Raw genomic sequence first — 15,164 nt, forward strand, 5'->3', positions numbered from 1 at the left:
AGGGAAGAAAAATATCCAGCATGCATCTGTATTCCTCTTCTCGGATCATACCTGTCTAGCTACCCAGATGGCTACGGGTCAACCTGAGAACAACGTCTCTCAGAAACAATTGTTGCTATTTATAAAAACAGAGCTGTAGGCAGAGAGAGCACAACCCCGCTTTGTCATCATCACTGCAATCCATGAGGGTTAACTAAACTTATTCAACTGTGTTCAAAGTTCTGTTCGACCGTTTCTCCACTCAGCCTGTTGATAGAAACACCTGCATCTAATAAAACTGGCCACTTTTTTCAGGGCATTATACAGACCTCATACAAAGAGTAGAATGACCTCACCCAGTGTAGTCACGCTCTCTCTCTTCCTCTTTCTCTCTCCACAGGTTTATCCAACAATATAACCGTTGACCTTTTACACGGAGACATGGTATTTTTAGAGAGGAAAATTGCCTCTTTACAAAACAAGTCCTTTTTAGAAGCAGAAACTGTAACTTTAGACTTAATCAAGAAAGAACTTAGAGTAAATAAAAAACAACTGAATAGGACCATCATCCTGGAACTCTTGATGTCTGGCTACGTCAGCAACAGTATGCCACACACACACACACACACACACACACACACACACACACACACACACACACACACACACACACACACACACACACACACACACACACACACACACACACACACACACACACACACACACACACACACACACTTAGTACATGTCAGCAACAGTATGCTACAGTATGCTAGTGAATCCATCACTGATGGGGTTAACATGGCTCATAATCACACACAAACTGCACAAACACTAAACACACACACTAAACACACACACACACACACACACACACACACACACACACACACACACACACACACACACACACACACACACACACACACACACACACACACACACACACACACACACACACACACACACACACACACACAAACATTACATACACATGCTTGGTACATGTCAGGGAAGTCAGCCACTCATGCTCCACAGGGAACCCGGTCCATGGACTAAATATAGACATCAGAACTGGGAAGTCTCTTGCTGCACACCTATGGCCTCCCGGAACCTCACTACATCAGTGATGCTCTAGAACCATGCAGCGAGAAATAATGTGGAGGAAGTGGAGGAGGAGCAGGGGCAGATGAAAGTGGTTCTTTCTCCCTGTGCCTCCAAGAACGGCATTGACAAGAGAAGAAAGAGTGCATGAGACCTTAATTCTGCTTTTCTTTTACCCACAGCAGATTTTGCAGTTTTGCATAGAGGTTCAGACTGGTGGGGAGTGAGAGAGAGCTGAGGAGGTGAAGGCAGCAGCACTAAGCAAATGAATACAGCATGAAAGTGTGTGATACTGTACAAGCGTCCAGTACATGCGGCAAGGCTGCATTAATACAGAGCAATATGAACATCCTCTGCACTGATTTCATGTGAGTTGATTACCTTCTTAACACTGCAATATAATTCATTTTCTGTCCAAGAGGAAAACAGGAGGTCAACGAGGGTCTTGCACAATGCCTGCATCCCAAATGCAATACTTTTGACTAGAGTCCTATGGGGTACTGCTCTTAGGGTATCCAAACAGTGCGATGGATTGCGTACAGTGATAGTAAATTACTCAGTGCATTTCGTGTCTCTGCAAGAGTTTCAATATAGTTGAATAAACATTAAAGGCTTCAGGGAGAGAGTCAAAGGGAAATTGAATTTGCTCTGAATCAAGAGGACATCTGAGCTGGTTTACTGGACTTGCCTCAGGACCGCTACAGAATTTAGGAGGAACAAAATATACTAATAGGCCAGGAGGTGAGTAAAAGAGAAGAGAGCATTGTGGTCGTCACCCCGCCCCCCCCTTTCTCTGTACCCTGCCGTCCTCAAACTCATAGCAGAATGTGTGCAGCACTGTGTATGCTCTGTCTCTCCCCTCGAGTCACTGTGTGTGTTGGCTAACTGCTGTGACGAGGGGGACTGACTGGCCTGGCGAGCGTTCAAGAACATCACATTCAAACAAGTGGGAATGGTCGAGGCAGTTCCTTGCTCCACACATCGTATGAAAATCTGTTCTGTCACAGCTCTTCAGAAGAAAAGCCTTCTCTCTCTTTCTCTGACTAGGGAGTCGACAGTCTACAGTGGAAGGGTTTCAGACTTTCTCCCTGGCTGATTTTAAGTTTACAGGACCAGTCAAAGGTTTGGACACACCTACTCATTCCAGGGTTTTTCTTTATTTTTACTATTTTCTACATTGTAGAATAATAGCGAAGACATCAAAACTATGAAATAACACATACGGAATCACGTAGTAACAAAAAAAGTGTTAAACATATCAAAATATATTTTATATTTGAGATTCTTCAAAGTAGCCACCCTTTGCCTTGATGACAGCTTTGCACACTATTGGCATTCTCTCAACCAGCTTCATGAGGTAGTCACCTGGAATGCATTTCAAATAACATGTGTGCCTTGTTAAAAATGTATTTGTGGAATTTCTTTCCTTCTTAATGCGTTTGAGCCAATCCGTTGTGTTGTGACAAGGTAAGGGTGGTACACAGAAGATTGCCCTATTTGGTAAAATAAGCAAAGAGAAACAACAGTCCATCATTACTTTAAGACATGAATGTCAGTCAATCCGGAAAATGTCAAGAACTTTGAACGTTTCTTCAAGTGCAGTCGCAAAAACCATCAAGCGCTATGATGAAACTGGCTCTCATGAGCACTGCCACAGGAAAGGAAGACCCAGAGTTACCTCTGCTGCAGAGGATGTTCATTATTTACCAGTCTCAGAAATTGCAGCCCAAATAAATGCTTCACAAAGTTCAAGTAACAGACACATCTCAACATTAATTGTTCAGAGGAGACAGCATGAATCTCAGGCCTTCATGGTCGAATTTCTGCAAAGAAACCACTACTAAAGGACAACAATAAGAAGAAGAGACTTGCTTGGGCCAAGAAACATGAGCAATTGACATTAGACTGGTGGAAATCTGTCCTTTGGTCTGATGAGTCCAAATTTGAGATTTTTGGTTCCAAACGCCGTGTCTTTGTGGGACACAGAGAAGGTGAATGGATGATCTCTGCTTGTGTAGTTCCCACTGTGAAGCAAGGAGGAGATGGTGTGATGGTGTGGGGGTGCTTGATGGTGCTTGATGGTGACACTGTGATTTATTTAGAATTCAAGGCACACTTAACCTGCATGGCTACCACAGCATTCTGCAGCGATACGCCATCCCTTCTGGTTTGCGCTTAGTGGGACTATCATTTGTTTTTCAATAGGACAATGACCCAACACACCTCCAGGCTCTGTAAGTGATGGACTGCTGCATCAGATGACCTGGCCTCCACGATCACCCGACCTCAACCCAATTGAGAGTTTGGGATGAGTTGGACCACAGAGTGAAGGAAAATCAGCCATCAAGTGCTCAGCATATGTGGCAACTCCTTCAACAATGTTTGAAAAACATTCCAGGTGAAGCTGGTTGAGAGAATGCCAAGAGAGTGCAAAGTTGTCATCAAGGCAAAGGTTGGCTACTTTGAAGAATCTCAAATATAAAATATGATTCCATATGTGTTATTTCATAGTTTTCATGTCTTCACAATTATTCTACGATGTAGAAAATAGTCAAATAAAGAAAAACCCTTGAATGAGTAGGTGTGTCCAAACTTTTGACTGGTACTGTATGTCAGCAGCAGGTTCAGTTCAGTAGAGGACTTTTAGAAAATACTTTAACAGATGTATGGTCCCTGAAGGTAGACCTTAGACGCTATCGACCACTCCTACCCAACCACTCCTACTCGACCAGCAGTGGTGTAAAGTACTTAAGTAAAAATAATTTTAAGTACTACTTAAGCAGTTTTTGGGGGTATCTGTACTTTACTATTTATATATTTTGACTACTTTTACTTTTACTCCACTACATTCCTAAAGAAAATAATGTACTTTTTAATCCTTTCATTTTCCATGACACCCAAAAGTACTCGTTACATTTTGAATGCTTAGCTGGACAGGAAAATCGTGTAATTCACGCACTTAGTGCGTCTGATCTGGCAGACTCACTAAACACAAATGCTTCATTTGTAAATTATGTCTGAGTGTTGAACTGTGCCCCTGGCTATCCGTAAATTTCAAAAACAAGAAAATCATGTCATCTGGTTTGCTTAATATAAGACATTTTAAATGATTTATACTTTTACTTTTGATACTTAAGTACATTTAAAACTAAATACTTTTAGACTTTTACTCAAGTAGTATTTTACTGGATGACTTTAACTTTTTTTTGAGTCATTTTCTTTTAAGGTATCTTTACTTTTACTCAAGTATGAAATTGGGTACTTTTTCCACCACTGCCGACCAGTCCTACCCGACCACTCCTACCTACCTGAACAGTCCTACCCGACCACTCCTACCCGACCAGCCTCTCTCTCTACTTAGCTGGTTAGTCCATGTACACAAAACAGACACACACATGCACACGCACACACACTCCTGAACCCTGCTAGTGAACCTGGAGCCCAGCTACTTGTCCAACACAAGATGTCAGATATTGATTAACTCTTTCATGCATCATTTATTCCTGCTGAGCTCAGCTCAAAGTCCCAACCCCCACCAGCCACTGTCTGCATCACAAATGGCACCCTATTCCCTTTATAGTGCTCTACTTTTGACCATAGCTCTATGGGCCCTGGTAAAAAAGTGCAGTATTTAGGAAATAGGTGCCATTTGGGACAGAACCACTGACTCTCCCACTGCAGTCCTAGATGGTTCAATCTACAGTATCTGGGTGGAGATTTTTTATTTAACCTTTATTTAACTAGGCAAGTCAGTTGAGAACAAATTCTTATTTACAATGAGGGCCTACCCCAGCCAAACCTGAACGACGCTGGGCCAATTGTGTGCCGCCCTATGGGACTCCCAGTCACAGCCGGATGTGATGCAGCCTGGATTCAAACCAGGGACTGCAATGACGCCTCTTGCACTGAGAAGCAGTGCCTTAGACCGCTGCGCCACTCGGGAGCACCACTGAGATGGGTGTAGTGATGGGTGGAGATGGGTGGATATGGGTGGAGAGATGGGTGTAGTGATGGGTGTTGATTGGTGGATATGGGTGGAGAGGTGGGTGTTGGTGGGTGGAGATGGGTGGAATGGTTGATAAAACTAAAAGTGGCACTACTCCTAGATGCACTACTCCTAAATCTGAAAACTTTAAAATGAAGGAAAAGAGAAGCGCAGGAAGACGAGCAGGTGAGAAAGGAAAGGGAAAGGGGGATACCTAGTCAGTTGTAGAACTGAATGTATTCAACTGAATTGTGTCTTCCGCATGAGAGAGAGTGTGAATAAAAATGCATAAGGTGAATGTTGTTCAAGGCGCGGTGCTTCATGTCGGCTTATGTAGCCATCTGAATAAGGTTATAATTCAATAAGAGACTTCCACTGAGGTTGCGAGGCAGTTGAGATGTTTAATTGTTCATGTTCTCTGTAAACCAGGGTTTCAACCTAAAGATGTTTCAGTTCAGTACAGAGAACAACACTCTACCACCCACCAGCTCAGAGAGGTCCATGAATGACAATGAACTGGGATTCTCTCAGGGTGTGTGTGTGTGTGTGTGTCTGTGTGTGCGTGCGTGTGATGTGAGTTATGTGGGAATGTACAGAAAGAGAGAGAGAGAGAAACAAGAGCGAGAGAGAGAAAGAGACAGAGAGATGAACCTGGAGAAGAGTCCCCTAAGCAAGCTGGTCCTGGGGCTCTGTTCACAAACACAAACAGACCCCACAGAGCCGCAGGACAGCAACACAATTAGACCCAACCAAATCATGAGAAAACAAAAAGATAATTACTTGACACATTGGAAAGAATTAACAAAAAAACTGAGCAAACTAGAATGCTATTTGGCCCGGATCAGAGAGTACTCAGTGGCAGAATAACTGACCACTGTGACTGGCCCAAACTTAAGGAAAGCTTTGACTATGTACAGACTCAGTGAGCATAGCCTTGCTATTGAGAAAGGCCACTGTAGCAGACCAGGCTCTCAAGAGAAGACAGGCTATGTGCAGACTGCCCACAAAATGAGGTGGAAACTGAGCTGCACTTCCTAACCTCCTGCCAAATGTATGACCATATTAGAGACACATATTTCCCTCAGATTACACAGATTCACAAAGAATTTGAAAACAAACCTGATTTTGATAAACTCCCATATCTACTGGGTGAAATACGAGTGTGCCATCACAACAGCAAGGGGGAGAGCGAGAGAGGAACAGAGAGAGAGGGACAGAGAGAGAAAGAGAGAGAGAGAGAGAGATTCCACAGATACACAAAGAATTCAAAAAACAAACCCAATTTTGATAAACTCCCATATCTACTGGGTGAAATACGAGTGTGCCATCACAACAGCAAGGGGGAGAGCGAGAGAGGAACAGAGAGAGAGGGACAGAGAGAGAAAGAGAGAGAGAGAGAGAGATTCCACAGATACACAAAGAATTCAAAAAACAAACCCAATTTTGATAAACTCCCATATCTATTGGGTGAAATACCAAAGTGTGCCATCACAGCAGCAAGATTTGTGACCTGTTGCCACAAGAAAAGGGAAACCAGTGAAGAACACCATTGTAAATACAACCCATATTTAGGTGTATTTATTTTCCCATTGGTACTTTAACCATTTGCACATCGTTACAACACTGTATATATACATAATACAACATTTGAAATATCATTATTATTTTGGAACTTCTGTGAGTTTAATGTTTACTGTTCATTTTTTATTGTTTATTTATCTTTTGTTTATTATCTACGTCACTTGCTTTGGTAATGTTAAATGATGTTTCCCATGCCAGTAAAGCCCCTTGAATTGAATTGAGAGAGAGATGGAGAGAGAGTGAGAGAGAGAGAGAGAGTGAGAGAGAGAGAGAGAGGGAGAGAGAGAGAGAGAGAGAGAGAGAGAGAGAGAGAGAGAGAGAGAGAGAGAGAGAGAGAGAGGGAAATAGAGAGCAGAGTGAGAAAGAGAGAGAGCGAGACACACAGAGAAAGAAATAGAGAGAAAGAGAGAGAGGAAGAGAGTGAGACACACAGAGAAAGAGAGACAGAGAAAGAGAATAAAGCCCCTTGAATTGATAGAGAAAGGGCAGAGTGAGAGAGAAAGAGCGAGGGATAAAGTTTGGAGCTCAAGGGTTTTATTTTTCAGAGACCCAGAGGCCTGACAGAACCAGCAGAACAGGTACTGAGGTACCCCTCCTCACGTACCTCATACTTCTTTGGCATTTAGAGGAAATGTCAAAGGCACTGCATGTATTGTATCGCTTACTCTTCATGGATATTATGCATAGGCCTATAACGTGGGCACTACACACACACACACACACACACACACACACACACACACACACACACACACACACACACACACACACACACACACACACACACACACACACACACACACACACACACACACACACACACACACAAACAATCCAACATGTCTTATCTATCTTATGCATTATCAGACAATTTATTAGACTGCACTAATAGGTGAATCACAGATGTTGTAGGTGATGGCTCAATCTAGCTACAGTGACAATCAGTTGGCAGGCTATTGCAGCTACAGAGTGTGTCTGAAGGCTCATCTGTCTGGAGCTGTGTGTGTGTGTGTGTGTGTGTGTGTGTGTGTGTGTGTGTGTGTGTGTGTGTGTGTGTGTGTGTGTGTGTGTGTGTGTGTGTGTGTGTCCATTGGGATGGACTCAGTTGATGTGTGAACTGTACTCCGGAGACTGAGACAAAGCTCTCATTCTCAACACTCTCATTAAATCAATTATTTCCACTTTGCTGCCCAATTCTTGTTTATTCACTGTGCATAGCCTAGTTACTGCATTTCAGACTAGGCTACAGTAGGGCAGGCTACAGGACAGGCTAGCGACTGCCTTGCTGGGAGAAACACTACGGGTGAACCATCAGAAGCAACATGGTTCTGAAGTGAAGCTGTAACAATGTCACATGCAACTTTGTAGCTGTAGAACTGTTATAGGCAAGCAGCTGTAAATTGTCAAGGAATTATTCTTGTCTGGTCCCTCATTTGTTAAGACATGTGTGTTTCTTTACTAATATGTCATTATTGTACTGTATGTGTGTCTATTTTAGTTACTACCACAACGTTTGTTCAACGTTGTGGTAGTGTTGTAAGTTGTGTTGTCTGAAACTTTGTTTCCCCTGCTGCTTTTGGAGCAGGTCTCTCTTGAAAAATAGATTTTATTTCAATGAGAAAAACCTGTACAAATAAAAAATAAAATACAATTGAAAGTTCCATGTCCGTTACAAAAACAATGCACTGTATCCCTGTCTTTGTGATGTCTTTGGTGTATCCTGATGTAGCCTAGCAAGCCTAGAGATATACAATCTTCAACTCATCACCTATATCAAATGTTCCCTTTCCTTTTCAAATAGACCTACACGGTGTGAATTGATTACCGTTATATGACATTACCGTTATATGACGTTGTGCAAAAATGCAAAACCCCAAAAAGTTCATACTCGCTGCCGTCTGTGCATGGCACCTACAGAATGTTTACTCTTAGTTCCTTTATTTACAAAGCTGAAACTTATTCCGATAACGTTGATAATTGCTCCGATTCAATCCAACTAAAGTAGTTTACCGTTACACAAAGGGACGGAACGCAGTGATTCCATTCTATTTCACATGGCAGCCCCTACCTAGCTCCACATACCTTGAAGATTCTGCACTCGGATGTCGCTGATCTGTCCGATAAATTCCTCCCGTTCGAACCAGTCCTTATACTCCCACTCGTGTCCAGCCATCAGGACCGTACCCTGGGGAAAGTTGCAGTCTGGACCATAGAAAAACAAACAGACTAGACTAGGCTGCCTCCAGTCCCGTGTGATCTGAAGGCGATGGAGATGGCAGCCCAATGTGGCAGTCCTACTGTATCCCTCTTCTCTCCCGCTCTCTTTAGCTGGCTATTGTGGAGGTCGCCGGACAGGGAGTGCGGTAGAATAGAAGTCTAATCTACCCGAATGCTCTCCCGTGGAGATGGTTTCTGGCGGAGGAGCATTGTTTTCGTAGAGTTTCTCCCTGGTGACGTATAAAGCCCCATAGCACTACTACGGCGCAAAGCCCAGGACGGAAAATAATTCTGATGAGGGAAAATAATAGCACCTTGATAATATTCACGAGGTGGGTTGTTGTAGTTTACAGTACACGCCCACCATCCTGCACTGTAGAGACGACGAGAGAGGAGAGCCAGTCTCAGCTCAGAGAGAAATAGAAAGAGAGAGAAAGAGGGAGAAAACACTGATATGCTTCCAAGAATGTCCATGGATAGGACCATAGACCATTCCCGCTATAAACATAATTGCATTACGTTAGAATTGCACTGCACATTAATATGATTCTCCGCCTGAGATTACAAAAAACATAGGCTGCTGTACCCTTACGAAAAAACACATGAATTTCACGTGATCACATGTGAAGTGTTCCAAAAACACATGTTTTTATATGATCATATGCGATCTTATGTGAAGTTAATGCAATAACATGTGACAACATGTAAAGAAATCAACATGTGATAACATGAAACTACACGTGAAAACATGTGGTCACATATGAAGTGTTCCAAAAAAATTTTTTCACATGAATTCACATGTGACATTTCTGGTGACATCATGTGATTTTCTACATGTGAAATCATGTGTTTTTTCCTTTGAAGGTCAGTTGTTACAAAACAACTGATGGTGAGGACTTCAACTACAATCAGGGGCAGACTTAGTGATTTGGAGGCACCCCCGCCCCCCTCAAAAAAAATGTAATGGGATTTATAGTAAACACGTGTAATTTAACCTGTGTGGCTCAGTTGGTGGAGCATGGTGCTTGCAATGCCAAGGTTGTCAGTTTGATTCCCACGGGGGACCAATAAGAAAAAAGTATGAACTCACTACTGTAAGTTGCTCTGGATAAGAGCATCTGCTAAATTAAAAAACTGTAATAATGTATTACTTTTTAATGTGCCATGAACATAACCAGTCATGAAGTTTTCATCTGATTGTCAAACAAATCACTTCAAAAGTAATAATTCCAGCATCCGAACGGTGCACTTTGCACCCGCTAACTATCTCACTGGAGAAAGCATCAAAGGGAGCGAAACAGCGCCCATCTGTCTTACTATATGTGGCCAATGTATCTGATGCTGTCTGGCCAAAAAGTGTATGACATGCCATAATCTTCTTGGCCAGACAGCATCAGATGCATGGGCAACACATACATGTCCTCTGCCTCTAGAGTCTAAGGACCAGAGGATGGGTTTCTGCTAAGCTAACATACACAATTGTTTTAAGATGGTCATACCAAGGATCATTTAGGTATTTGACTTGATGTTTTAGGACCCCTGTAAGTATAAAAAATATATACCTTTAAGTGGAAATGCCCTTCTCAATTCCATAAATTCTTTGGCCTGGTACCAGGTTACATTCAAACGATTCTCGTGACACTTGTGGGGGTGTAGAGCAAAACAGAGAACACCATCATATTCGTGTGAGTCTCATCTTTCCATAGGGCTTGCTCGGACTTTACAAACGTTTTCATGAGAAGACCAATTTTCAGGATGTCTCCTGGTCTGACAAACACAGCTGTAGCTACAGATATCTCTAGCTTAAACAGACAGATTTTTATGAGGATTTTTGTATTATTTAATTATTCTGCCTCAAGCAGAGCATGGGGGGGCCTCAGCGGATATTATTTATTTATTTCATTTTTATGCCCAGCTCACGAGGCCCCTTGTAGCTCAGTTGGTAGAGCATGCTGCTTGCAACGCTAGGGTTGTGCTAGGGTCCGATTCCCATGGGGAACCCATTTGAAAATGTATGTACTCACTACTGTAAGTCGCTCTGGATAAGAGCGTCTGCTAAATTACTAAAATGTAAAATTATGATGTGAGGCCTAAGTCAATTGCCTCTTACGTCTAATGGTAAGTCCGCCAGTGGCCACAGAAAGAGTTTATGGACATTCTGACATCTAAAAATAACACATTTTCTCCCCTTGAGGAATTGAGAGTCCACTACCTTCAGTGGTCACCTGGATCAAAGACTCCTGACTCACCCTCTCCTACCATGGTCTCAGTCCCAACTGGCAACCTATTTCCTACATACGGCAGTACTTTAACCAGGACCCGTAAGGCTCTGTTCAAATGTGATGCACTATATAGGGAATAGGGTGCCATTTGGGATGCTGATATGGCCTCTGTGGGTAGCTGACCCTTACGAACAGACTCTTGTGTAGGGCTACTTCATTAGAATGGCTTTATGATGTGTGCTCTCCATGCCAGCGATGTTATTTAAGGTACACACAGTTATTAAAGCCCTGGTAATTATTAGGTTTAACCAGGATTATGCAGTGTACTGTAAATTATTACATGTCTCGCCTCTAAGTCCAGTCCATAGGAACTCATATAGGCCCACTTTGCAATAGAATGTAGATGGCTTACAGTCAATTTTCTCCAGTAGTTAACAACGATAAGAACGAAAGAGAAAATAAAACCCAGGAAAGCCCTTCTTGAATTACTGATATGAACCTGCCGTATAATGTGAACCATGTCACCTTCAAGACTCTTTCCTAACCCACAGTCCAGATGGTACACATACCACTAAGTGGTAACATTAGCACTTGTATTGGCAATTGCCTTCACCTGAATAGTGTACAACCACCGCCTGGTAGTATAATGTTTTACAGTGTTTGAGATCTGTATCCATGTACCCTCTGAGTGGACAGTGAACAGTGTGCACCTGTTTAGAGTAGGTGTTGTCTTACAGTAAGGATGACTGTAAATACAATAAGTAAACCCATTAAAATATATAAACCTTTAGGTCATTAAGGTACTGCATCATATTGCACAAAGCTATACAGTACCTCTCATCTAGCTCATCTGTCATCCACTCTGCAGGTAGATGCCAAGTAGTCTCTCCCTACAGCCTATAAGCACCACCAGTCTGTTGAGACAGACTAATGCCAATCGTCTCTAGTTCCTTATACTTGGCAGTTAGTCCCTCAGCCCTGGGCCGGCTGGTGAACGCTAGCTTCTACCTGGCAGGTGGTTCACACACAAACACACACACACGCACACTCATATACCTGGCATGTGGTTCATCCATTTTAGATTAAAAACCCTTCCCTGGCCAGGAGCACAGCAGACTCCTGTTAACAACCTTCTCTCACCGGGACAGAGGCAGAGAGTTTATATGAGTCATCCTAAGGCTGGACATATTAATAATACTTTTATAGTAGCACTTTGGTTAGTTAATTTAACAATTAATTACATAACCAAGTGCCCATGGTATTTATTTGAATCTCTTCTCTGTTCAATATTTTAAATGTAAATAACATGAGTAAGTCTACCTCTGATAAGCTTCCCAGTAAAGCATTAAAAACAAACAAGCAACCCAGAAAAGTACTAAAAATAGCCCATATTAACATATGTAGCCTCAGAAACAAGGTCCATGAAGTCAATAACTTGCTTGTAACAGATTCATTCATATTCTATCTCTGAAACTCACTTAGATAATACCTTTGATGGAACAGTGGTAGCACTACATGGTTAATTATTGTTGTCTATCAACAATGACAAGCCACCGGGGTCTGACAATCTGGATGGAAAATTACTGAGGATGATAGCAGACGATATTGCCACATCTTCAATTTAAGCCTACTAGAGAGCGTGTGCCCTCAGGCCTGGAGGGAAGCTAAAGTCATTCTGCTACCCAAGAATAGTAAAGCCCCCTTTACTGGCTCAAATAGCCGACCAATCAGCCTGTTACCAACCCTTAGTAAACTTCTGGAAAAAATTGTGTTTGACCAGATACAATGCTATTTCACAGTAAACAAATTGACAACAGAATTTCAGCATGCTTATAGGGAAGGACACTCAACAAGCACAGCACTTATACAAATTACTGATGATTGGCTGAGAGAAACTGATGATTAAATGATTGTGGGGGCTGTCTTGTTAGACTTCAGTGCAGCTTTTGACATTATCGATCATAGTCTGCTGCTGGAAAAACTTATGTGTTATGGCTTTACACCCCCTGCTATAATGTGGATAAAGAGTTACTTGTCTAACAGAACACAGAAGGGGGTTCTTTAATGGAAGCCTCTAAAATATAATCCAGTTAAGAATCAGGAATTCCGCAGGGTAGCTGTTTAGGCCCCTTGTGGTTTTCAATTTTTACTAATGACATGCCACTGACTTGGAGTAAAGCCAGAGTTTCTATATATGCGGATGACTCAACGCTATACACTTCAACTACTACAGTGACTGAAATGACTGCAACACTCAACGAAGAGCTGCAGTTAGTTTCAGAGTGGGTGGCAAGGAATAAGTTAGCCCTAAATATTTCTAAAACTAAAAGCATTGAATTTGGAACAAAACACTCACTAAACCCTAAACTTCAACAAAAGCTTGTAATAAATAACATGGAAATTGAGCAAGTTGAGATGACTAAACTGCTTGGAGTAACACTAGATTGTAAACTGTCATGGTCAAAACATACTGATGCAGCAGTAGCTAAGATGGGGAGAAGTCTGTCTATAATAAAGCGATGTTCTGCCTTCTTAACAACACTATCAACAAGGCAGGTCCTATAGTCCCTAGTTTTGTCTCACCTGGACTACTGTTCAGTTGAGTGGTCAGGTGCCACAAAAAAGGAGTTGGGAAAATTGCAATTGGCTCAGAACAGGGCGGCACGGCTGGCCCTTGGATGCACACATAGAGCTAATATTAATAATATGCATGTCAATCTCTCCTGGCTGTAAGATGTGGAGAGATTGATTTCATCACTACTTTTATTTATGAGAGGTAATGACATGTTGAATGCACCAAGCTGTCTGTCTAAACTACTGGCACACAGCTCAGACACCCATGCATACCCCACAAGACATGCCACAAGAGGTCTCTTCACAGTCCCCAAGTCCAGAACAGACTATGGGAGGCACACAGTACTACATAAAGCTATGACTACATGGAACTCTATTCCACATCAAGTAGCTGACGCAAGCAGTAAAATTTGATTTAAAAAACATCTTATGGAACAGCGAGACTGTGAAGCAACACACACACACACACACACACACACACACACACACACACACACACACACACACACACACACACACACACACACACACACACACATACACATGGATTTAGTACTGTAAATATGTGGTAGTGGTGGAGTTGGGGCCTGAGGGCAAACAGTGTGTTGTGAAATCTGTGAATGTCTTGTAATGTTTTTTAAATTGTATAAACTGCCTTAATTCTTCTGGACACCAGGAAGAGTAGCTGCTGCTTTGGCATGATATAAACAACTCAACATTTGTCAGCTGTGGATATTCGATTCTGCTCCTCTTCTTCCAGGACTGAAGTCATGAAACCTTAGCTGTTGCTTGCACAGTACTGTGCCGTGCTGTCAGGCCTCACAGGAAATGTGAATCAATAATTAGTGAAGCGAGTGTTTATACAGCATCATGCAGTTCCTAAGACAGATATTTCTATGTCTTCATTATACGGTACTGTACTGTCGATACAGTCTCTGACCTAAAGCAGGAGAAGACAGAAGCTCATATTCTTTTTTTCTGTATTTGTCTGTCTGTCTGTCTGTCTGTCTGTCTGTCTGTCTGTCTGTCTGTCTGTCTGTCTGTCTGTCTGTCTGTCTGTCTGTCTGTCTGTCTGTCTGTCTGTCTGTCTGTCTGTCTGTCTGTCTGTCTGTCTGTCTGTCTGTCTGTCTGTCTGTCTGTCTGAATGTGAGTATGTAGGTATGTATGTAGGTATGTATGTAGGTACTGTATGTAGGTATGTGTATATATGCAGTGTGTATGTATGTATATATGTATGTATATTATTTTACTGCTCTAGGGATATAATTATTGTTTGGATAACCTTATTTACTAGTATGTATTGATTTACTTTTTATTCAAATTTTCCACACTTTATGCGCAATGCAGAGAACGCCGGAAGAAGAATGATCATTAAATTACCACAGTGAATCATTGTAATGTTTGTTTCTGTGTCAATTAATCCAATAAGGGATGGGTTGCCAATTGGCGATTTGACTCTAAAATAAAATGTAATTAATTAATTCATTCATTATACTGTA

General features: G+C 42.0%; 1 protein-coding gene across 2 annotated transcripts in view; it reads right to left on the reverse strand.

The window, feature by feature from the left end:
* The window catches only part of LOC106611269 (calmin), a 42,725-nt gene extending 33,444 nt beyond the window's left edge, over positions 1-9,281 (reverse strand). The window contains exon 1 of one of the 2 annotated variants that reach the window (XM_014211298.2): positions 8,735-9,281. In XM_014211298.2, coding sequence (XP_014066773.1) covers positions 8,735-8,825 — 91 coding nt within the window. In that variant the 5' untranslated portion in view covers positions 8,826-9,281. The remainder of the gene's footprint in view (positions 1-8,734) is intronic. The other variant, XM_014211301.2, reaches the window with a different exon arrangement.
* Positions 9,282-15,164: the final 5,883 nt, after the last annotated feature.

This window comes from Salmo salar, chromosome ssa09 (genome assembly GCF_905237065.1).
Source record: "Salmo salar chromosome ssa09, Ssal_v3.1, whole genome shotgun sequence".
Classification (NCBI taxonomy): domain Eukaryota; kingdom Metazoa; phylum Chordata; class Actinopteri; order Salmoniformes; family Salmonidae; genus Salmo; species Salmo salar.